At 45.4% G+C, this 24283-nt stretch overlaps 1 protein-coding gene and 1 pseudogene across 2 annotated transcripts; one reads left to right on the top strand and one right to left on the bottom strand.

The window, feature by feature from the left end:
- The first annotated feature begins 3803 nt into the window (after positions 1 to 3803).
- On the top strand, positions 3804 to 12290 carry LOC140460257 (uncharacterized). Of its 2 annotated transcripts, none has more exons than XR_011953927.1 (3): positions 3804 to 4238; positions 8885 to 9944; positions 11483 to 12290. XR_011953927.1 is itself a non-coding variant. In XM_072554709.1 (3 exons), the coding sequence occupies exons 2-3, from the start codon at positions 9223 to 9225 to the stop codon at positions 11580 to 11582; spliced, it is 603 nt and encodes a 200-aa protein (XP_072410810.1). In that variant the 5' UTR covers positions 3805 to 4238; positions 8885 to 9222; the 3' UTR covers positions 11583 to 12290. The 2 variants fall into 2 exon arrangements, 1 of the variants encoding a protein (XP_072410810.1); XM_072554709.1 differs by having other exon boundaries at positions 3805 to 4238; positions 8885 to 9725.
- A 2247-nt stretch (positions 12291 to 14537) lies between these two features.
- Positions 14538 to 23681, bottom strand: LOC140460252 (uncharacterized; annotated as a pseudogene).
- Positions 23682 to 24283: the final 602 nt, after the last annotated feature.

The following is a 24283-nucleotide window of genomic DNA, read 5'->3' as shown; positions in this document are numbered from 1 at the left end:
GTTTGCTTGCTGAGCTGCAAGGTTCATTTCCAGACGTTTCGTTACCTACTGGGTAACATCTTCAGTGGGCTTCAGGCGAAGAATGCAGGAATTTTCAGCATTGCTATGTACAGTTAATGGTAGGTCCCTGGGTTGTGTTGTAGAACAGAGACACTTTGGCAGGGTGGGTGGGGGAAGTGGTTAGGGTGTTCAGGTATATAGTTCTTTGAAAGTTGCATCACTGGTAGACAGGTCGTAAAGAAGGCATTTCGCACCATTGCCTTCACTGTCCACCCCATTGAGTGTAGAAGTTGGGACGTCACGTTGAGGTTGTACAGGACGTTGGTGAGGCCACTTTCTGGGTACTGAGTACAGTTTTGGTGGCTCTGTGACAGGAAGAATACTATTAGAGAGGGTTCCGTAAATATTTACCAGGATGTTGCCAGGACTGGAGGGTTTGAGTTATAAGGAAAGGTTGGGACTGTCTTCATTGGAGTGTCGGGGGTTGAGGGGTGACCTTACTAAGATTTATAAAATCATTAGAAATGGAGGTAAAGTGAATAGCAAAGAGCTCTTCCTTCGGACCATAAGACATTGGAGTGGAAGTAAGGTCATAAGTCCACTCCGCCGTTTAATCATGGCTGACGGGCATTTCAACTCCACTTACCCATTCTCTCCACATAGGTCTTAATTCCTTGCGATACCAAGAATTTATCAATCTCTGCCTTGAAGACATTTAATGTCCCGGTCTCCACTGCGCTCCATGGCAATGAAATCCACAGGCCCACCACTCTCTGGCTGAAGAAATGTTTCCTCATTTCCATTCTAAATTGACCCCCTCTAATTATCAGGCTGTGCCCATGGGTCCTAGTCTCCCTGCCTAATGGAAAAAATCTTACCAGCATCCACACTCTTTAAGCCATGCACTATCTTGTAAGTTTCTATTAGATCTGCCCTCAACCTTCTAAATTCTAATGAATATAATTCCAGGATCCTCAGCTGTTCATTGTCTGTTAGGCCTATGATACCAGCAATCATCGTGTGAATCTCCGCTGGACATGCTCCAGTGCCACTATGTCCTTACTGAGGTGTGGGGCCCAAAATTGGACACAGTATTCTAAATGGGGCCTAACCAGAGCTTTATAAAGTTTCAGCAGCACATTGCTGCTTTTACATTCCAACTCTGAGATAAATAACGTCATTATATTTGCTTTCTTAAGCACAGACTCAACCTGCAAGTCAGACTTTAGAGAATCCTGGACCACCAGTCCCAGATCCCTTTTGTACTTTGGCTTTATGAATTTTCTCACTGTTTAGAAAATAGTCCATGCCTGTATTCTTTTTTCCAAAGTGCAAGACCTCACATTTGCTTACATTGAATTTCATCAGCCATTTCCTGGACCACAGTCCTAAACTGTCCAAATCTTTCTGCAGCCTCCCCACCTTCTCAGAACTACCTGCCTGTCTGCCTAACTTTGTATCATCAGCAAACTTCGTAGGAATGCCCCCAGTCCCTTTATCCAGATCATTAATATATAAAGTGAACATCTGCAGCCCCAACACTGAGCCCTGAGGGACACCACTTGTCACCAGCTGCCATTCCGAAAAAGAACCTTTTATCCCAACTCTCTGCCTTCTCTCAGGCAGCCTATCTTCAATCCATGCCAGTAGCTCAACTCCAATACCATGGACCCTCACTTTTCTCAGCAGCCTCCTATGAGGCACCTTACCAAAGGCCTTTTGGAAATCTAGGTAGATGACATCCTCTGGGTTTCCCAAGTCTAACCTACTTGTTAACTCTTCAAGTTTGTCAGGCACGACCTCCCCTTACTAAATCCATGCTGACTTATTTTAATCCAACCATGCACTTCCAAGAATTTAGAAATCTCATCCTTAATGATAGATTTTAGAATTTTATCTACAACTGCGGTTAGGCTAATCGGCGTATAATTTTCCAGCTTTTGTCTTGATCCTTTCTTGAACAAAGGACTTACGACAGTGATTTTCCAATCATCTGGGACTTTCCCTGACTCCAGTGATTTTTGAAAGATTACAACCAACATCTCTGCTAATTCTTCAACCACCTCCCTCAGAACGCTAGGCTGTAGCCATCAGGGCTAGGAGATTTCTCAATTTTTAGACCTTTTAGCTTTTCTAGCACTTTCTTTTTTGTAACGGCTACCATACTCAACTCTGCCCCTTAACTCTCCTTAAGTGTTAGGATATTACTCATGTCTTCCATTGTGAAAACTGACACACAGTATTTATTAGGTTCTTCAGTTATTTATTATCTCCCATCACTAGCCTTCCTGCATCAATTTGGGGCAGCCCAATTTCTACTTTTGCCGCTCGTTTGTTCATGTATTGCAAAAAACTTTTACTATCATTTCTAACATTACTGGTCCACTTACCTTCATATTTGATCCTCTCCTTCCTTATTTCTCTCTTTGTTATCTTCTGTTTGTTTTTGTAGTCTTCCCAAGCTTCTGATTTCCCAGTGGTCTGGCCACTTTATAGGCTCTCATTTTCGTTGATACATTTCATGACTTCCTTTGTCAGCTATGGCAGTCTTCTTGCCCCCCTACGCCGCCCGATAATCTTTCTTTTTTGGGGGAATGAACCTCTGTACTGTGTCCTCAATTACACCCAGAAATTTCTGCTATTGTTGCTCTACTGTCTTCCCCACTAGGCTCTGCTTCCAGTCAATTTTTGTCAGTTCCTCTCTTATTGCCCTTTATTTAACTGTAACACCATTACGTCTAGTTTTGCCTTCTCTCTTTCAAACTGCACACTGATCTCTACTATATTATAATTGCTGGCTCCTAAGTGTTCTTTTTGCTTTAAGATTTTTAATAAAGTCTGGCTCATTACATAGCACTGAGAATTGAAATATGCTCAGTGAGGCCACAGTTGAGGACAGTGTGTAAGGGGCGAATGGCCTATTCCTAGCCTTTTGAAATTGGTTCTGGCTCTGTGGAAATAGAACCATTGAGTTGTAGAGCACAAAAAACAATCCTTCGGTATGGGCCAACCAGATAGCCTAAATTAATCTCATCCCATTTGCCAGCACTTTGTCCATATCCCTCTAAAACTTCCTACTCATGTACCTATCCAGATGCCTTTTAAATGTTGTATTTGTACCAGCCTCCACCATTTTTCCTGGCAGCTCATTCAGTTCACACACCAACCTACATGTGAAAAAGTTGCCCTTTGGGGCCGTTTTAAATCTTTCCCCTTTCACCCAGAGACTAATGCCCTCTTGTACTGGACTCCCCCGCCCCAGGGAACACCTTATCTTTTTCTCATATCCAGACCTGTCAAGATCTTATAAACCTCCATCAGGTCACCCCTCAGCCTCCAATGCTCCAGGGAAAATAGCCCCAGCCAATTCAGCCTCTCCCTGTAGCTCAAACCCTCCAACCCGAGCAACATTCTTATAAATAATTTCTGAACTCTTTTAAGTTTCACAACATCCTTCTTGTTTAGTGAGTAATAGGCTGTGAACAATCTATTTTGTTCAGGTCGTAAGAGAGGGCTTTTCTTGAGTCTTCACACTTTTTTTTAATTCTTGAGTTCCTTTTAATTTTTTCCCCTCTCACCCTAAACCTGTGCCCTCTAGTTTGGGATTCCCCCTCCCCTGGGGCAGAGACAGGCAAAAGGAATGAGATGTGCAGCCACAGGGGGAAAAAATTGTTGCTCCGCCTTTTTTATTCCAAATTGGCAATTGGACACAAACTCTGTCAGTAACAACCAGCGCCGGTCGCCATTGGTCAGGTGGAGTAAGGTGTGTTCTGAGGGGGCGTGGCGTGGGTGACGCGCGTCACAGAGGGAGGAGACGGAAAGAAGAAGAAAAACAAAGATGGCGGCGCGAGGCTGCGGTTTTCTCATCGACTCAGCGGGCGGTTTCTGACGGAGGGAGGGGGGCAGACGGCATCGTTTACCTCAGAAAATACCTTGAAAATACATTTCAAATTAAAGCCGGAACTTTTCAAACAAAAGTTGTGAAGAAAAGGAGACAGTCCCCGGTGGGGTTTATTGTTTATTTTTGTATAATTTCCGGGGCCCGGGAAGGGGGAGGTGACGGTTACCGGGTGAACGAGAAAACAAATTAAAAATGTCGGCGGTGGAGGAGAGAGAGCCGGCGCCCGCGGCTTCTTCGGCGGCGGCCGGAGCCCAGGAGCTCAACAACCCCCCGGAGCTGGAGGAAGGTCCGAGCTCCAAGAAGCGGGGGGTCCGGCTGGAGGCTGGATTTGCTCAAGGCTTGTATCTATTAACTTATTTAAATGGTACCTACTGTATGGGGCTATGGTTTACATTAAAACCGGAGGATCATGTCAGAGTGTTTGTTTATATTGAGCAGTTGTAGTTGGTAAAATACACTCCCTGGAGGAGCACCTTCTATGATGCTGCATTTCTTACCTTCTGCCCTTCCCCCATTTGTTATCTCACATCTTGAATTTTACATTTTATTTGATCAAATTTAATTTCATATTAATGAGACTTGGTATTCATTGTGTATTATTAATTGATCTGTTGGATTGTTGTAAAACAAAATTAATGGTGTAATTTCATTTATGATATCTGAGTTTGACATTGAATGTGCAGGTGTGAATACCAGTAAGTTGTAAAAATAAATCAAGAGCTTGTCCTTTTTTAACAAAAAGAGGAGCTTAATGATATTATTCGCATTGTCTCCTTTGAGCATGATGATTCAAGTCTGACCAACAAACCATTTCATGCAGCCAATTAAAGTCTAATTAAAGTCTAAGAAAGTAATTCTGGCAGGCTAAGATTTATACAACCCAAAATACGATTGATTATCTTGTGTATTCTTACCTTTAAGCCGTATCGGAAGGCATTGCGTGGCAGTTTGAGACTGAAACATGGCTGGAAAGAATGTAGATTGATGAGGAAAATCAAATGGCAGAGTCTGTGGCCACAATCTCTCAGTCTGGCTTGATTGCATGAGTGGTGGTTCTTCAAAAGCACCTTCCAAGCCATGACCTCAATTACCAAGAACAGACAAGTGTGAACACAGGATTCCGACTCCAAGATATATCGCATTGTTTCTTTGTTATTGACCAAAATGCTGGAACTCACTCCTGAACATTGTTGCAATCCACATCATATTTGTGAAGCAATTTAAGAGGCAGGTCAGTTTGGGAAGAGTTGTTGGCACAGCCAATGATATTCACATCTCATGAAATAGTAAGCAAAGAGTCCTGGGTGATTGATGAGGAAAGTCAAAGTGGCAGAGTCTCTGGCCACAATCTATCAGTCTGGCTTGATTGCATGAGTGGTTGTTCTTCAAAACCACCTTCCAAGCCATGACCTCAACCACCAAGAACAAACAAGTGTGAACACAGCATTCCGACTGCGGAATATACCGCATTACTTCTGTTATTGACCAAAATGCTAGAACACACTCCTAAACATTGTGGTAGTCCACGTCATGTTTGTGAAGCAATTTAAGAGGCAGCTCAACACCACATTTTCAAGGACAATTTGGGAAGAGTTGTTGGCACAGTCAATGATATTCACATCTCATGAAATAATCAAAGAGCCCAGGGTGTTGGAGGCTGTATGTTAGCATGGATAGAGGATTGGCTAACTACCACAGTTGTGATAAGAGGCATGTTCAGGATGGCAACTTGTTACTAGTGGTGTACCACCGGGATCAGCACTGGGGCCAACATTATTTACAATATATATATGAATTACTTGGATAAGTAAAGTGAATGTACTATTGCTAAGTTTGCAGAAGAGACAGTTGATGTGAAAGCAGGTGGCGAGGATGACATTAGATATCTGGAGAGGGATATCGACAGGTTAAGCAAATGAGTGAAAGCTTGGCAGATGGGAAAATGAGGTAAAGCAGTTTGTCAGGAGGTGAAGAACTGAATATTAAATGGAGAAAAGTTTAGAACAGAGGGATTTGGAATCACGTCCACGAATCTCTTCAACCAATTTCAGTGAGTAATAGGGAGGCAAATGGGAGGTTGGCCTTTTCAATAGAGTATAAATGTAGGAAGGTTATAGTGAACCTATGTAAGGCATTAGTCAGGCCCCAACTGAATACTGTGAACAGTTTAGGGCCCTTTACCTGAGGAAGGATATATTGGTATTGGAGGCACTCCAGAGAAAGTTGACCATGATGATATCAGGGATGGCAAGAATGTCTTATGAGGGGAACTGAATAGGTTGAGCCTGTGCTTATTAGAAGTTAGAAGAATTAGAGGTAACCTTATTGTCACGTACAAGATTCTGAGGAGACTTGACAGGCTAGATGTGGAAAAGTGGGTGAGTCTGGGACCAGAGGAAGTAACCTCCATATAAGAGATTGCATGTTTAGGACAGATAGGAATTTTTCCTGAGGGCAGTAAATCTGTGGAACTTGACAGTACAGAGGGCTGTTGAGCCTGGGTTGTTATTTGCATTCAAGGCTGAGAGAGTTGTTTTTTTTTAATCAGTAAGTGAATTGAGGATTATGAGACAATGGCAGGAAAGTGGAGTAAATGTTGACCAGAATAATCATGATCTGAATAAATGGCAGAGTCAACTTAATGGGCTGAATTAAATAGTAAATAGTAATGAGGAAAAGGATACAACTGGCAATTACAGACCAGTCAGTGTTGGGAAGCCTAGAGATTATAGGGAGTTGGTGGCATTTGGTGCTTTGGTGATCTTATCAATTGTCATAAGTACCTATCTTGTTCACGAATAACCTTTTTTTAAGGAAGGAAATCTTCAGTCCTTTCCCAGTTTGGTGAATGTGTCACTCTTGATCCAAAGTCATGTGGTTGACTCTTAACTGCCCTCTGAATTGGCACTTGTTTTTTTTTGGGAGACAAAGTGTCACGTACCATGAATGAATAAAGAAAAATATTCAGGACAAGATTGTCAATGTCACTGTCAGTGAAGGGAAGATTGTGATCTAGTGATACTGGTTAAGTCGCCCAGAGATCTATCTTCTGAGAACAAAAATTAAAATCCCATCATGGATGCTAGTGGACTTTATTTTCAATGAATACAAAGATCTGGAAGTGAGAGTTTGTCTCAGTATTGGCAACCAGAAACCATTATTGGCTAAGACAATGAATTACAGATGTTGGAGATCAGCAACAAAAGGTACAATTGCTGGGGAATCGCAGCAGGTCTGGCAGCATCTGTGGAAAGAAAACAGTTAATGTTTTGAATCCAGCCTAATTTTGAAGGGTCACCGGACTCAAAACAGTAACAGTGTCATCTCCTCATAGATGCTGCCAGAACTGTTGCTTTTGTCCAATCATTACAGAGTGTTGTGAAAGTGTTCTTTAAGGGATGGAAATCTACCATTCACAACCCTACGCACGCGTGTGCACACGCTCACATCATGTGACTCCAGACCTCCTACTATGTGGTTGAAACTCAACTGCCTTCTAGCATGTAGCCAATTGCTCGGTCCAACGGCCATGAGGGATGGTGAGCAAATGTTGGACGTGCTAGCAACAATCCCATCCCTCAAAATATTTTCATATATATTATAAAGCATAGGTTAATGAAGGATAGCCAAAACAAACTGCTATGGGAAAGTCATGCGCAACTAACTTGATTTGCTTGTAGTTATAACTATTGTTTTAAAATCCTCTTCAGAGAGGACATTGGTTCCATCATTGTTGCAATACTGCATGCAATTCTGTGCTTTCTGCTCCAGGAAGGGTGTTGTGAAACTTGAAAGGGTTCAGAAAACATTTACAAGGATGCTGCCAGGGTTGGAGGGTTTGAGCTACAGGAAGAGGCTGAATAGACTGGGGCTATTTTTCCTGGAGCTTTGGAGGCTGAGGGGTGACTTTAAAGACATTTATAAAATCATGAGGGGCATGGGTAGGGTAAATAGGCAAGGTCTTTTCCCTTGGGGTGGGGGAGTCCAAAATTAGAGGGCATAGGTTTAAGATTAATGGCAAATGGAGTTTAATATAGATAAGTGTGAGGTCTTACGTTTTGCATAGTCAAATCAAGGTAGGAATTTCATGGTGAATGGCAGGACCTTAAGGAGTGTAGTGGAACAGAGGGATCTTGGAGTACAGGTTCACAGTTCTCTGAAAATGGAGTCACAGGTAGAAATTTTTGGCACACTGGCCTTTATCAGTCATGGCATTCAGTATAAAATACCAAATTAGAGTCAGATAAGCACACATACCAACAAGCACCAAATCTGTTTCATATGCAGTATTTCAAACCAAGAGATGGAGGGGTGCAGGTTCATAGCTCCTAGAAAGTGGAGTCATGGGTAGACAGGGCGGTGAAGAAGACTTTCGGCATGCTTGCTTTCATCAGTCAGAGCACTGAGTACAGGAGTTGGGATGAATTATTGCAGTTGTCACAGATTTCACACAACAACACAAGACGTGACCCTGCCCTCCCCTGACTGACTGTCCCTTTGCACATCAGGGGGAAGGCACCCCTTTAACTGTGATGATCAGAAAACATGCCATCCTTCAAAAAAAGGGCTGTGTTCACAAATATTTGGACAGAGGAAGGAAGTTGCAGTCTGGGTAAAGATCAATCTTCATTCAGAGAGAGAGGAAGAGCAGCAGCAGCTTCAGAAGTTCATGGTCCAACTTCTGAAAAGACCTTGTCTGATTTGCAGTTGTTTCTGGGCTTGTAATATCGTACTGCAGCATATTGTAGATCTTCTGTAAGAGTGTCAATACTGCACTACAGAGGTCCATTCAGCAACTTGAGTCCATGTGAACTCTTCGTGGAGGTATGCAGTCTGCCCCATAACCGTGTTGGTTTACAGTTACATATAGATCTACACAAAGATCTTTGGGACTGAGAGGAAAGAATGTTCCACAGTAACTAGAGTTACGTTCAGATTTTCTATCATGGACTGACTGTGATGACCTTTGCAATCACTTCACAGGAATATTACAAGAGAAGAATTTGGCGGCAGAAATCTCAGACCAAACATCGCATCAACGTCTGACAGTCACTTGATTCACGAGGACGTGGATATTGATGGCCTTGAAAACAAAGGGGAGAAGGTCTGTCTGCTTAGTTAGGTTTTAAACGTCAGTGTGACTGGAAACCCAGAGTCTCACATACCCACACACCAGAGTAGTGACTGGAACAAGCTTTCCAGACTGAATGAGAGTGTTCCAATGATCAGCGGGTTCACCAGTAACAGCACACACATGCTGTAAGCGTGAGCGAGTTTTCAACTGATTGTTAAGGTCTGAGACAGATGAGGGCACCTGCCCCATGGAGAAACCGTGGAAATATGGGGAATGTGGGAATGGTTTCCTTTCGCCATCTGCGCTGGAGATTCATCGGCGTTTGCACACCAGGCAGCGGCTGTTCACCTGCACTCAGTGCAGAAAAGGCTTCACTCAGTTACACCACCTCCTGGCCCACCAGTGTGTCCATACCAGCAAGAACCCGTTCATCTGCCCTGTGTGTGGGCAGGGCTTCACTCAGTCACACCACCTGCTGCCGCACCAGCGGATCCACAGCGGGAAGAAACCGTTTTCCTGCTCCGTGTACAGGAAGGGCTCCACCCAGTCGTATCACCTGCTGCTCAGCTTCCGCGTCCACACTGGGGAGAAGCTGTTCACCTGTCCCATGTGGAGCAATGACTTGTGCGATTCCTCCACCCTGCACAAACACCAGCGCATCCACACCAAGGAGCGGCCGTTCACCTGTCCAGTGTGTGGGAAAGGCTTCACCCAGTCGTGCAACTTGGGGAGACACCAGCAACTTCGCAAGTGAGATGGCGCAGGGATTCGGGTTGGATTCTGCTGTTACCATTGCTGAGAGTCACATCTTGAACCCTGTTTAGTGGGTGAAGTGGGAGGGGTAAGGGTTTCCTTTATGCTGACTGGCCGCGCTCTCACCCACTTTACTTCCAGTGGGGCCTGACACTCTCTGAGCCAGGGATTGCACCTTCCCTACGGAAACAGTCCACAGAAGCGGCTGAAGTGCAGGTAGATTTTAATAGATACATTTGTCTCTGTCCCATTGAGTCTCCAGCACAGTCCATCCAATTGGCCTCTCAGTGTTAATGCTCCACCTGAGCCTCCACCCACCCCTTCATCAGCATACAGGTATCCCCTGCTTTTTGAAAGTTCATTTTACCCCCTACACCCTCCCCGCCCAAGCGTGTGCCAATTCTTAATCCTAACGTAGACCTTCTATTTATTGCCGATGCGTGGTTTCTGTCCCTGTATTCACCTCCCATTCATGTGTCTATCCAGATATACCTTAATTGTTGCTAAGGTGCCTCTTTCCACTACATCCACTAGCCCTGCATTCCAGGCATCCACCATCCAACTGTGTGAAAAATCTTTCCTTTCAATTCTCCCCTGGACTGTCCCCCTCTCACCTTGAACCTGTGCCCTCTTGTAGTTGACTTTTCCACCCTGGGGGGAAAGCCTCTGAGTATCTAACAGACTATCTGGCCCAACACCAAACATCCAAAGAATAATCCACACAGACCCATTTCACTACCCTTATTACTTGACATTTACCCCTGACTAATGTACCGAACTTTCACATTCCTGAACACTGTGGGGCAATTTAAGCATGGACAATCCAACTTAACCTGCCAATTCCTGGGCAGTGGGTAATTTAGCATAGCCACTCCACCCTAACCTACACATTTGGATTGTGAGAGGAAACCGGAGGAAAGCCATATCGACGCAGGGAGAATGTGCAAACTTCACCCAGACACTCGCCTGAGACTGAAATCGAACCAGTTTCCCTGGTGCTCTGAGGCATCAGTGCTAATGATTGAGCCACCATGCCGCCCCCGTCCAGCCAATCTGTGTGTCTCATCATTTTGTTGAGGTCATCCTTCCGCCTCCATCTTTACAGTGAAAATAATCCAGGTTTATCCCATTTCTTCTCATAATGAGACCTCCAGACCAGGCATGTCCTAGTGAACCTTCTCTATACCCTCTCCCCAGAGCATCCATGTCCTTCCGGTCGTGTGGCGACCAGAACTGCATGTAATATTCTGAATGTGACTGGAATAAATAGCTATAACATAACTCGCCAACTCTTACACGCAAGGCAAACGTGCTGTGTGCCTTCTTGATCACGTTACCAGCCTGTGTTGCCACTTTTGGAGATCTATATGGTCAGATCCCTCTGTATGCCAGTGCTTCTATGTGGTCTGAAATTTATCGTACAATTCTTGAATTTCCTATGTATCTGTATCCGGATTCACCTTAATTGTATTCCCCTCTTTATCTCTTTTCCCCCATCCTCACCCCTCCACACATCAGCATACAGGAGTATAGGAGCAGAAATTATGCCATTCAGCCTGCTCCACCATTCAATCATGGCTGACAAGTTTCTCAACCCCATTCTCCCCGTAACCTTTGATCCTCTTGATACTCAAGAACCTAGTTATCCAATCTTAAATATATTCAATGATCTGGCCTCCTCGGCCTTCTGGGGCAGTGAATTCCATAGATACACCGCTCTCTGTCTGAAGTTCTCCTTATCTCTGTTCTAAAAGGTCTTCCCTTTACCTGAAGGCTGAGGAAGAGGAGGCAGAGAGGAGCGTGGTGTGCACCTGGAAACTCCAGAACTTCCCCAACTTCACGAGTCAACAATAACTCTTTCTGGAGCAAGGAAACGAAAGGGCTGATGAGAAACTGTGACACCACAGGAAGTGAAATTAGGCCATTCAGCCCATTGAGTCTGCTCCACCATTCACTCACTCTTGAGTATCAAGGGGCTCAAAGGTTACAGGGAGAATGGGGTTAAGAAACATATCAGCCATGATTGAATGGCAGAGCAGATTCAACACGATAAATGGCTTGTTAACCATCCCTGGGAAGAAGGAGGCAACACAGTAAGTTGTTTCTTGGGACAGGTAAGATAATGTTGTTAATAATGGTGTGACAAAAGGACAATTAATTCTGCCTGTAGAAGGAAAGCCCTGACATAGACGGGTTAAATGCAGGGCAGGCTGTTTCAAACAGACACCGAACCTTCAAGGATAAGAAGGTAAACTACAGACCTGAGGTCTCCAGCAATGTGAGGTGATGTTAGAGTCTTAAAAAAAGTCACTCCACAGATTTGAAATTGAGGAACCGCCACCAAAATTCAACTCCAGTATGATACAGCAGCAGCAGTACTTAGAAGAATAATACTGCATCAAACCCCTGGACATTTCCAGAGATGGGCACTGTCGGTGGAAACCCAGTTAAATTCAGCCATCAACTGGGTGATAGCCAAGGTCGGGAGGTGAAGCTGAATGAACTTGAGAGGTTTTATTTGTGGTTGCTACGTGCAATAAAGTGCAAATCATTGTTTCAGCAGTTGATTCTCTGTGCGGTTTCTGAGTCAGGAGCCAAATTAAGGTGATTCATCCACAACCACACCATGAGGCTAGGATTAATATTGACTCCATTGCATTCAAGAGAATGTCTTCAATACTGTTATAAAGCGAAGGCTGATCCCTCCCACCCACCAACCGTTTTAAGATCACTTAAGAGACACAGCATTGCTTTAGAAATGAGCGATCCTTGACACATACACAGCCAAAATCATCACTGCCATTATTATCAAATTAGAATTTAAGCTGGATAGGCTGGGATGTTTTTCTACTGGAGCAGAGGAAGTTGAGGCAATATTTTCAAACCATGAGGGGTAGAGTTGGCTTAATGGTAACGGTCTCTTCCCTAGGGGGAGGATTTCAAGAGCAAGGACGTGTTTTTATGGCGAGAGGAGAAAGGTGGAAGAAAAGATGTGGGGCAAAATATTTACAAAGTGTAGTTCGCCTGGGGAAACAGCTGCCAGTGGAAGTGGTTGGAACAGGTACATGAACAACATTGAAAAAAAAACAAAAAATACATGGATAGGAAAACTTTAGAAGGATATGGGCCAAGTGCAGGGAAATGGGGTTAGTGTTGACAAACATTTTGGTCAGCATGGACCGGTTTGGGCTGAAGGGCCTGTCTCTGTGCTATAGTACTCGATGACTGGTGTCTCTTTGTCACTCTGACAGTGTTGAGTTTCCACATGAACCAGGAAAAAGTGAGGACCGAAAATGCTGGAGATCAGAGTTGAGAGTGTGATGCAGGAAAAGCACAGCAGGTCAGGCAGCACCCGAGGAGCAGGAGGATCGATGTTTCAGTCATAAGGTCACCCAGATGAATATCTCACTAAATCATGCTGAATAAAATCTGATCTCATTCGTCAACTCTGAAGTGGAGGTGCTGGGGGGTGGACAGGTCAGAAGTCACACAACACCAGGTCACAATCCCAATAGATTGATTTGAACTCATGAGCTTTCGAAGCACTGTTCCTTCATCAGGTGAAGTGATGAAGGAGCAGCACTGATGAAGGAGCAATGTTCCCAAAGCTTGGGATTTCAAATAAACCTGTTGGACTGTAACCTGGGGTTGTGTGACTTCTGACTTCTTCAACTGCGATTCATTGTTGAACTTGATGGGATACTTTATCCAACTCGGTGTAGTTAAATCATATTGCTTGGAGGGGTTCATTTGAAACCTTCCCGGAGGTGAATTCAACAAGATTGAACAATTCAAAGTTACTCAATTCTAAACTTACATCAAGACCGGTAGTCATAGAGAGGTACAGCACGGAAACAGATCCTTCAGTCCAACTCGTCTACGCTGACCAGATATTCTAAATTAATCTAGTCCCATTTGCCAGCACTTGGCCCAAATCCCTCTAACTCTTTCGATTCATGTCCCCAACCAAATGTCTTTTAAATTCTGTAATTCTACCAGCCTCCTCCACTTCCTCTGGCAGCTTATTCCATACGCACACCACACTCTGCATGAAAAGTTTTCCCTTTAGGTCCCTTTTAAATCTTTCCCCTCTCACTCTAAACCTATGCCCTCTCGTTCTAACAACCTCCTGATAAATCATTTCTGATGGAGATGTCAATGTTTCGGGTAGAACCCTTCTTCAGTCCTGAGGGATAATACCTGAAATGCTGACTTCTCCACCTCCTGGTGCTGCCTGCCTTGCTGTGCCCAGCCTCCTGTTTGTCTATTTTAGATTCCAGCATCTGAAGTTTGTTTATTTTGTCTCTAACAAATGGTGGAGCAGATTCGATGGGTCAAAATAGCCTAACTTCTGCTCCAATGGTCTTGTGGTCTTTGGATTGTGCGGGTCCTGGGATCAATGAGCAGCAGCGCCCACTGGAAGCAATGTTCACAGAATTATAGAATCCCTGCAGTGTGGAAACAGGCCCTTCTGCCCAACAAGTTCACAGTGATCCTTTGAAGAGTAACTCACCCAGACACATTCTCCTACCCTATCACTCTGCACTTACCCCTTACTAATGCACCACACCTGTACACTATGGGACTATTTAGCTTGGCCAATTCGCCCAAATATGCGCATGTTTGGACTTTGGGAAGATACTGGAGCACGCGGAGGAAACGCACACAGACACGGGGTGGTGGGGGATAGTGCAAACTCTCCACAGACAGTCACCCTGAGGATGAAATCTGCGTCCCTGGTGTTATGAGGCAGCAGTGCTAACCAATGAGCCACCACCACTCCCAAACCCCCCCCCCCCCGCCCCCAGTAGAAAACAAAAAAGCCTATCAGCTCTCCCACTGCACCCACTGTCAGAAAGGGCAGGAGGTTCAGTCCTGGGGGTGACCCTCAGCAGTGTTACCGGCAGAATCTGATTGTTGGGAGCACTGGTGCCTCCGCTGGTGCTTGTTCAAACTGCAGGACATTGTGAACCTCTGCCCACATTCGGGGCAGGCAAACGGCCTCTCCCCAGTGTGGACCCGCTGGTGCGTCAGTAGAGTGGAGGAGACAGCAAAGCCCTTCCCGCACTCGAGGCAGGTGAATGGCCTCTCCCCAGTGTGGACCCACCGATGTGTCAGCAGGTGGGAGACCTGGGTAAAGCCCTTCCCGCACTCAGAGCAGCTGAAGGGCCTTTCCCCAGTGTGGACCCGCCGGTGCTTCAGCAGGTCAGAAGAGCGTGTAAAGCACTTCCCGCAGACAGAGCAGGTGAATGGCCTGTCGCCGGTGTGGACCCGCCGGTGGATCAGCAGGTCAGAAGAATTGCTGAAGGCCTTCCCACATTTGGGGCAGGGGAAGGGCTTCTCACCGGTGTGGACCCGCCGGTGAATCGCGAGGTGGGAGGAGCGAGTGAACACTTTCCCACAATCTGGGCAGCGGAAGGGCCTCTCCCCTGTGTGCACCCGCTGGTGCCTCATCAGGGCAGAGGAATCGCTGAAGGCCTTCCCGCACTTGAGGCAGCTGAAGGGCCTCTCCCCTGTGTGAACCCGCAAGTGCCTCAGCCGGGCGGAGGAATCGCTGAAGCTCTTCCTGCACTCAGGGCAGCTGAAGGGCCTCTCCCCTGTGTGCACCCGTCAGTGCCTCAGAAGGGCAGAGGAATCACTGAACGCCTTCCCGCACTCAGGACAGGAGAATGGCTTCTCCCTGGTGTGACTGCGCCGATGTGTCTCCAGGGCAGACGGGACACGGAAGCCTTTCCCGCAGTCGCCACACTTCCATGGTTTCTCCATGGCCGAAGCTACAGTTGCATACAAACGCGTGTATGTCCCCTCCCTGCCTTGAATTCCTCTATCCAGCCAGATAACTGATTCAGGCTCCACACTCAGTGCGTTGCTGCAACAGTAGGGTCTCTCTTCCAGTCCCACTGATGTTGAAAACGTACTAAAACAGGAACCAATTGGATCATAGTTGAAAATTGTTGCAGTCCCGATGGATTGAGTGGCTCACAAATGCTGGAGAATCAGAGTCAAAAACTATGGGTCAGGCAGCATCTGAGGAGCAGGAGAGTCAATGGTTCAGGCATAAGCCCTTCATGTGTTGATTTTGAAACTTCATCTTCAGATCAAATACTCTGAAAAGAGATTACAAAAGTCATCACTGTCAGTCCAGTGTAGAAATTCAGAACTAGCAATTCTACTTTCTGCAGAACATTCTTTTCTTTTGTTATTCCACAAAACTGAAAGCACCATCCCACTCTCTCTCTCTCTCTCTCTCTCTCTCTGTTCTCACTCCATTCTAATTCTCCTGAAAGTGCTGATTCAGGATCTGACAGGGACAGAAGAGCAAAACAGTCACAACTGACATCTCTCTGAATTTTGGATACCTCCACCTGAAACTTAATATCTTCCACGACATTGGGATACTGTTGAGAGTGAGTATGTCTGATTTTGGGAAGCAAAAATATAGTGTGTACATTCAGGATGAACTGCAATTCAGCTTCTTGACAAACAACCAAACGCAAAATGGTTAACCTGCCCCCACGGGGGTGGGGGAGTTTTGGAATGAGACATCAAGGCAATGATACGAGAGAGAAACTGAACAGACTGAAGTGGCAAACCAGAGTCATCTAGATATATAGCACAGACAAAGGCCCTTTGGTCCAACTAGTCTATGCTGACCAGATATCCTCACCGAATCTAGGTCTCATTTGCCAGCGTTTGGCCCATATCCTTCTAAACCCTTCCTATTCATATACCCATCCAGATGCCTTTAAATATGTTAGGATTATGCCAGCATCCACTACTTCCTCTGGCAGCTCTTTCCTTACATGCACCATCTTCTGCATGAATTGCCCTTTAGGTCCCTTTTAAATCTCCCCCCCCCCCCCGCCCCGCCACAAACCTATTATTCTTTAGTTCTGGATTTCCAGAGAAGTGACCTTGTTTATTTACCCTATCCATGCCTCTCTTGATTTTATAAACAATGGAAGGATCAACGGCTCAGGGCGGGGATGGGGTGGGGGTGGGGGTGGGGGGGGGGGGGGGGGGGTGGTTGGGGGGGGAGGGGAGGGAGGGGGAGGATGCCGAACGTGCTGGAGCCAAAGCGGAAGAAGAGGACACAAAACCTTGAAGCTGCAATGAGGAATACTGCATGTGCTGTACTTGTACCTGTTGCATTTATTTGTGGGAATCAAGTGCATTTTAAAAATAAAAACAAACAAGATATCTACATCTCCCCTTTCCCAATCTCCCAATGCTGTTCTGGACACAGAGTGAGAGAATTGGGAGCAGGAGTTGGCCATTTGGTCTTTTGAGCCTGCACCAGCATTGAACAGATCTTAACTGGATATGAATATACCTACAGCCAGGTGGATAGACTGGGATTTCTTTCACTGGAGCAGAGGAGATTGAGAGGTGAGGTTATAGAGGATTATAAAATCATGAGGGGTACAGATGAGGTGAACGGCAGGTCTCCTTTTACTAGGGTGGGGCTTTCAAGATAAGGGAGCAAATTTTGAAGGTGAGAAGAGAAAGATTTTAAAAAAAGACATGAAGAGCTCCATTTTTTTCACACAGAGAGTGGTTTGTGCGTGGAATGGGTGTCCAGAGGAAATGGTGGATGCAGGTACAGTTACAATGTTTAATAGACATTTGGATAAGCACATGAATAGGAAAAGTTCAGAGGGATATGGGCCAATCACTGGCAAATGGGACTAGTTGGGTTTGAAAACATAGTCAGCATAGACTAGTTGGACTGAAGGGTCTATTTCTGTGCTGTATGACCCTGTAGGTGTTCTGTACTGGTCTTAAAACCATTTTCTTGGAAATCCAAGATGGCGGTGGTTTGAGTGGTCTGCCACCCCCGGCAAGGTGGACCTTTACCCCCACCCCCCCACCTCATTAACCATCTGTAAGAGAAAAAAAATTGCTAATAGAAATTTACTGAACATCTGGAGCTGCTATAATTGTGGTTTGACAGCTTTAAGACCATAAGGAAAGCAAATGAAGGAAAGGAGCCGACAGGGGTGCAGTATGCAGGGCATTCTCCTACTGCATCAGGGGTGCCTGGAGCCAATGCTCAAACTCCCAGGGCTGTCCCTTTGGATTTAATGGGGCAGCAGCAGTTACTCTCGGAGATGGCAAACTCTGAGATAAGATTGAAGCAGCAGTGGAACCACTATCTGCCACGCTGGAAAAGCATAAACAGAAAATTCAAATGTTGGACCGAAGAGAATAGGCAGTGGAGGAGAGGACCGTGGCATCGGAGACCGTGGCAGAGGTCTCAGGAGGAAGGATCCAAACGCTGGAAGACCAGGTTCGGGTCCTTCAGGAGCAAGTGGACGACGACCTGGAAAACAAAAGTAGAAGAAAAATCTTACAGCTCGTGGGTCTTCCGGAATGCAAGGAAGGTGAAGACCTCGTTGGATTCCTGGGGCTGGAGTCGGAGTCGGGTCTGTCGAGTGTGGGGCGGGCCTACTTGATCGAAATGCGGTCAGGGCCGGACCCACGCCCCCGCACGGTCCGAGTGCAACTCCTGCATTATAAAGAAAAACAGTTAGTGATTGAAACAGCAAGAAGACTGGTAAGAGATCCAGAGGCCTTAATGCACAAAGGCTCAAGAATAATGTGTTTTCAGGACTTCTCGGGAGCCTGGATGAAGAACAGAAGAGCATTTGATGAAGTTAAGAGAAAATTAAGGGATCTGAACATTCAATATTCCTTGAGGTACCTGGCCGTGTTGCATTTCTCTCATGGAGGGACGGTATATAATTTTGATTCAACAGAAAAGGCGAAGGGCTTTGTGAATTCACTGAATTAAAGGACTCAGGTCGGGGTGAAGGCGGGACATCATTACAGACAATGCTACTTTTTGCCCCTTTTTGTTGTGGTTATCGGCTTGATATGTACTGCCTTCATATAAAACTGGAATTATTTAGTAAAACGGTCGGTTAGGTATTATCTGAGGCCTTTTTTTCACTGCTGTCCTTTTGTTTTTGGATTGGGGTGGCGATATCTGTGGTTAAGATGTATGGAGAAAGGGTGTGGGGAGATGGGCAAGCATTGTTAACTCTCAGAATGTAAATAATATATTTTGTTCAATCTGTGAATTGCCTGGCGCTTGGGGCACAGCCTCAGCGGGAAGGAGCCGGGATGGTGGCAAGGGTGGGGTGGGGCGGGGGGGGGGGGGGGGGGGGGGGGAGTTCTCTACATAATTGGGGTTATTTTGAGTGTTTGCTTAAGTTATATGTGGTTGTTAGATTTTTATTTAGAGTAGTTTTTAATAGGAGTAGTTTTTAGACTTTATCCAGTTAATGTCTTTGTCGCTCACCACACCTCAGATAAGCTTCCTCCTCTTGGGTAACCACGGGCTGCCCTGGATGACCATGGCTACTGATTCATTCAGGTGGTGCACCTGGAATGTAAAAGGGAGCCATTCCCCCATTAAAAAGATGCTGTTAAGCCCTAGAAAGGAAAGGGTGGACATCACCCTGCTGCAAGAGACACATTTAAATGATAAGGAACATCTAAAACTGCAGTGGGGGCGGGGGGGCGGGGGGGGGGGGGGTTATGATAGGGTATTCTTCTCCTCCTTTAGCTCCAAGTGTAGAGGAGTGGCTATACTGGTAAGAATGAACCTCCCTGTCCAGGTAATTGAGCAAATTAAGGATGAACATGGATGGTCCATCATTCTTACAGCTCTAACACATGGAGAAGAGTATGGCGTCCTGAATGTATATCGTTCCCCGGTGCACCCTCTTAAATTTCTAATTGATGCTGTTGCTAAATTAATAAGTCTAGGGTGCGCCGCATGGTCATTGGAGAAGATTTTAATCGCCTAATAGATCCCGAGGTAGACAGGGTGCCAAGGGGCCAGGCAGATACACCGACACAACCTAAGCAGTTGGTGGACATGTGCGAGGAGTTGGGATCTCCACCCTAATGTGGAGGCATCTCCACCCTAATGGAAGAGACATAACTTTCTCTTCCAACCCACACAAGTGCCACATGGGAACTGACACTTTTTAATGCCATTGGATTGCTTGAACAGAACATTGGCTTGTGAAATTGGCAATATAGGTGTCTCGGACCATGTGCCAGTGTATTTAGATGGTAAAGTCAAGGGTGGTGGAATGGATGCACAGCACTGGTGCATGGACCCATTCCTGTTAAGGCGTAGCAAATCCGTTGAGTACAGCAGAAGAGAGTTCAAGGCCTTCTGGGATATCAACCCAGGTATGGCCAGTAATCCAGCAATACTGTGGGAGGCCACTAAGGCATATTTATGAGGCCTGATTATTTCGTATTCAACAAATGGAAGGAGACAGAGGGAGGAGCAAAATCATATGCTGGAGACCCGGCTGCAGATAGCTGAGAAAGCATATTATAATAGGCCTTCCCTGGTCAAACTGCAGCTCTCCGGACTGCTCTCGACTCATTGCACACACAGGTGGCAAAAAAAGGGTCTCCTTTGCTGAACAAAGATTGTTTTAATCTGGAGATAAGCCAAGTCGATATCTGGCTAGAAAGAAAAATGCTTCCCAATCTTTTATGTCTGTTAGAGAGAAGGCTGGCACAGTGAGTTGAAGAAGATCAATGTTAGATTTATGGAATACTTTGCACAGTAATATCGGTCAGAGGGAGACGAACACGGTGCAGCGAGGATGCAGTCCTTTTTTGAGGACCTGCACCTCCCCAGTATAAAGGCAGAATAGGTTTCCCTGTTGAATGGGCCTATTACGATACAGGAGGTGCAGGAAGCAATAAAGCATCCCACTGGGGTCAGATAGATTCCCAAGTGAATTCTATAAGGAATTCATAAATGTGTTCGTGGAGCCGCCTCTGGGGATGTATTGCTATTCATATACACAGGATTGTCTTCTGCACTCTCTTAGGGAGGCTAATATCTCCCTCATTTTAAAGGAGGGGAAAGAGCCTGAAGAATGTGCTTCACACAGACCCTGTTGAATTTAAATTTTAAAATTGTTACCAAGATGCTGGCCCTGAGGTTGGAAAATGTGTTGCGCTAAATTATGAAAGATGAATAGACGGGTTTTGTCAAGGGCTGTAGCTCCTCCAACAATATCAGGAGGGTACTGACCATAGTGCAGGTATGCCAGCAAAGATTGATCCCGGGTTCGGTGTCTCCCTAGACGCAGAAAATGCATTTGACCAGATAGAATGGCCGTACCTATTTGGGATCCTACAGCGTTTTGGTTTGGGGGGGATCCTTTGGTCGATGGGTGGTGGAGTTGCATAATGATCCTAAGGCAAACATCATCACAAACTGCACTAAGTCAGATAACTTTAATATTGGGAGAGGTAGTCGACAGGGGTGTCCTCTTTCACCACTGCTACTTACCTTGGCAATTGAGCCATTAGCTGGGGCTGTCAGGAGGGATCCTGAAATAGTGGGGCCAGGGGTGGGAATGGGCGGGAATAAGATCACCCTATAAGCTGATGACATCCACTTCTCCTTGGCCAATCCGGAGGAGTGCGTTCCTCGATTGATTCAAACAATTAATGTATCTGGAGTTTTTCGGGCTGCAGGATCAACTTTACAGAATCGGAAGCCGTGCCAGTGGGAGGTATTAATGGAGGTGCCTGATCTGAAGGATGGAATGAAGTTCCTGGTTAGATGGTCGTCAAAAGGGTTTTTGTATTTGGGAATTTTTATTACCCCTGCCTTCCACCAGCTGTATAAAGCTAACTATGTACAATTACTGGAGAGGATAAAACGGGGGTGGGGGGGGGGGGGGGTGGGGGGGAGTTGGTGGTGGTAGTGGATCTTCTAGACTTGGAGATATCAAATAAGTGCTTTGTTAGCATATGTGGGTGACTGGGCACAGGGGGGTTCAGGGTCGATTTGGCTTGACATTGAAGCCTTGCAGTCCCCTAGTTAATCTATTATTCATGGATAAGATGAAATCTGTGACTGAGCAGTGTAAGAGTCCAATCATTTTAAATACGGTGAAAGCCTGGAAGATAATGAGGCAAGACAAGGGCAATTGGCTGAAGACCTCGTCATTTACCCCATTGGCGGGAGCCCAATGATTTCAATCTGGGGCAATGAACTCTGGCTCAAAGTCATGGGAGAATAAGGGAATCTCCTGTTTAGGAAACTTATTTGAGGGGGAGATCTTGATGTTATTTAGCCAGCTAAGTCAGAAGTATGGATTGTCTAATAGGAACGTTTTCCGGTACTTTCAGGTAAGGGATTATATACAGAGGAAGACCACGCTCCTGGCTCAGCTTTACAGGCCACATGTGGAGAAAAGAGTGCTCCAGTGTACGGGTGCTGTTTCAGATCGTATTTTGCATCACTTACAGAAGGGATGTGCCTTCGGGATGTGGACGGACTCTGTAGGACATGGAATTGGGAGCTAGGAGAGGATATTTCATTGGAAGTATGGGAAGATATATGGGAAAATGTAAGGAAAATTTCAATATGTAACAAAGCAGAGGTCATGCAATTGAAGATTTTACACAGGGCTCATTTGGCGCCAGAGAGGCTAGCTAAGTTCAAGAGAGGAGCGTCACCAGGGGGTCCCAAATGTAAAATTAGTATAGGCACTCTCCCACACTGTTGTAAGATCCAGAGATACTGGAGTGCTTGGTAAGAACATCCTGAGGATTGAAGTTCTTCTGGGGTTGCCAAATTTGCTCTCTCTGGGGGAACACGGCAAGAGACTGTGTAACATTCTTACCCACTGTGCGAGGAAGCACATTTTAATGAATTGGCCATTGGAAAAGCCCCCAGGTCTTATGGGGTGGCATATGCTGGTGATGGAGCATCTCCCCCAAGACTACCTCACAAATATGGTGCACCACAAAACGGAACAATTTTACAAGACATGGCGGTCCTTTCTAAATTATATTGATGCAGACTTATCAGCAATATTAATTAGGGGCGTGTTACAGCCGTGGGAATCAGTCTGGGCACCCGTGGGGCCCTGGGAGGGGGAGATTGGGGGAAAAGAATATTGGGAAAATAACTGGTGCTCCCAGGATTGGGAGTCTCAGTGGAGGTGTGGTGAGTGAAATAGAATAAAGTAATGTGATATAATCTAATTTAAGTTAATGTGCATTCAGTTTACTTTAATTTTTATTTAATTTGATTATAGTTTAGATTAAACTCAGCAGATATGGTTGTTCTGGTAGGGTAGTAGGTAGTTCATTATTAATAGCATTGTGATATGACATTGTTGTATTGCCTCTATCTTTCTGTACTTTGGTTTAGTTCTTTTCTGTGTCTAGATGTTTTGTAAAGGATTTGAAAATGTTTCCAATAAAATATTTAATTTAAAAATATTGCCTTCCCCCATAACTATTTTTGACATTTAAAAGTCAGATGAACTCAGCTTTGAATATATTCAATGACCCCTAACTGCAGGAAGACATTTCTGAACTCAATTTCTCTTGCTAATATACCATTTGCCTTGGTCATTGCTTGTGACAACTGGCATTGACTGGAGTAGAAAGCCTGAGTAGAAGGCAGCTGAGGCACCTTTGTACATCCACACATCATTCCTGATGAAGTGCTTGTGTCCAAAATGTTGACTCTCCTGCACCTCGGATGGTGCCTGACCTGCTGTGCTTTGTCAGGACCACACTTTTCAACTCTGATCCCCAGCATCTGCAATCCTCACTTGCTCCACATCCCAATATATCACCATTTAAACAATGCATCTCCTCTCTGCTTTTATTTCACAGGAAAGGCGACAACTGCACACTGTGTTACTGCATTTGCCACGTGTTTGCTAATTAAGACACAGACATGAACCAACTTTGCTGAAAGTCGAGTTGAACACGAGAATGGAAAAGGGGGTGAGAAAAATGTGTTGTACTCACAGATGTTGGATAGAGGAAAGAAGTTGCAGTTGGGGTAAGGCTCAATCTTCATTCAGAGAGAGAGGAGCAGCAACGGCACCAACACAAACTCATGATCCAATTTCCGCATTCAGACAATGGGGGCAGGCTCCTTCCGGTCCTCCAGCACTTTCCATTGGCCCATCAAAACAATATCGTGCGTCGTTCCGCTGACAGAGAAGAGCATGCGCAGTATTCTGCTGACACCAAGAAGCATGCGCAGTGCTTGCTGACACTGAGAAGCATGCGCAGTATACCAAGTGGAGTTGCCAGTGTAACTGACAAATTATCGGTGTCCAAATGCCAGTCAGAAAAAAGAAACGCTAGACCTACAATTTGTTTTGTTTCCCTGGAGCTCAACACTTTATTACTTTTTCATTTTGTCTGGCTGCTCAACATTTGTATGTCTTTTCCCCAGAGTAGAGGAAGTCCAAAACTAGAGGGGCATAGGTATAAGGTGAGAGGGGAAAGGTTCAAAAGGACCGAAGAGCGTGGTATAGGTATGGAATGAGCTACCAGAGGCAGTGGTCAAGGCTGGTACAATTCCAACATTTAAAAGGCATCTGGATGGGTATATGATTAGGAAGAGTTGAGAGGTATATGGGCCAATGGTGGCAAATGGATCACTAGATTAATTTAGGATATATGGTCGGCGTGGACCGAAAGGTTTGTTCCCGTGCTGTGCAACTCTATGGCTCTATTTCTACACAATT

The sequence above is a fragment of the Chiloscyllium punctatum genome, chromosome 36, assembly GCF_047496795.1.
Source record: "Chiloscyllium punctatum isolate Juve2018m chromosome 36, sChiPun1.3, whole genome shotgun sequence".
Lineage (NCBI taxonomy): Eukaryota > Metazoa > Chordata > Chondrichthyes > Orectolobiformes > Hemiscylliidae > Chiloscyllium > Chiloscyllium punctatum.
The sequence above is the reverse complement of the archived record's forward strand: the minus strand, read 5'-3'. Positions and strand labels throughout refer to the sequence as shown.

Bases quoted from the DNA above. Each gene is read 5' to 3' on its own strand.
- LOC140460257 (XM_072554709.1), top strand. From the start codon at position 9,223: ATGGAGAAACCGTGGAAATATGGGGAATGTGGGAATGGTTTCCTTTCG. The intron at 9,726-11,482 runs GTGAGATGGCGC...CTGTTCTAAAAG, and splicing joins AGACACCAGCAACTTCGCAA to GTCTTCCCTTTACCTGAAGG.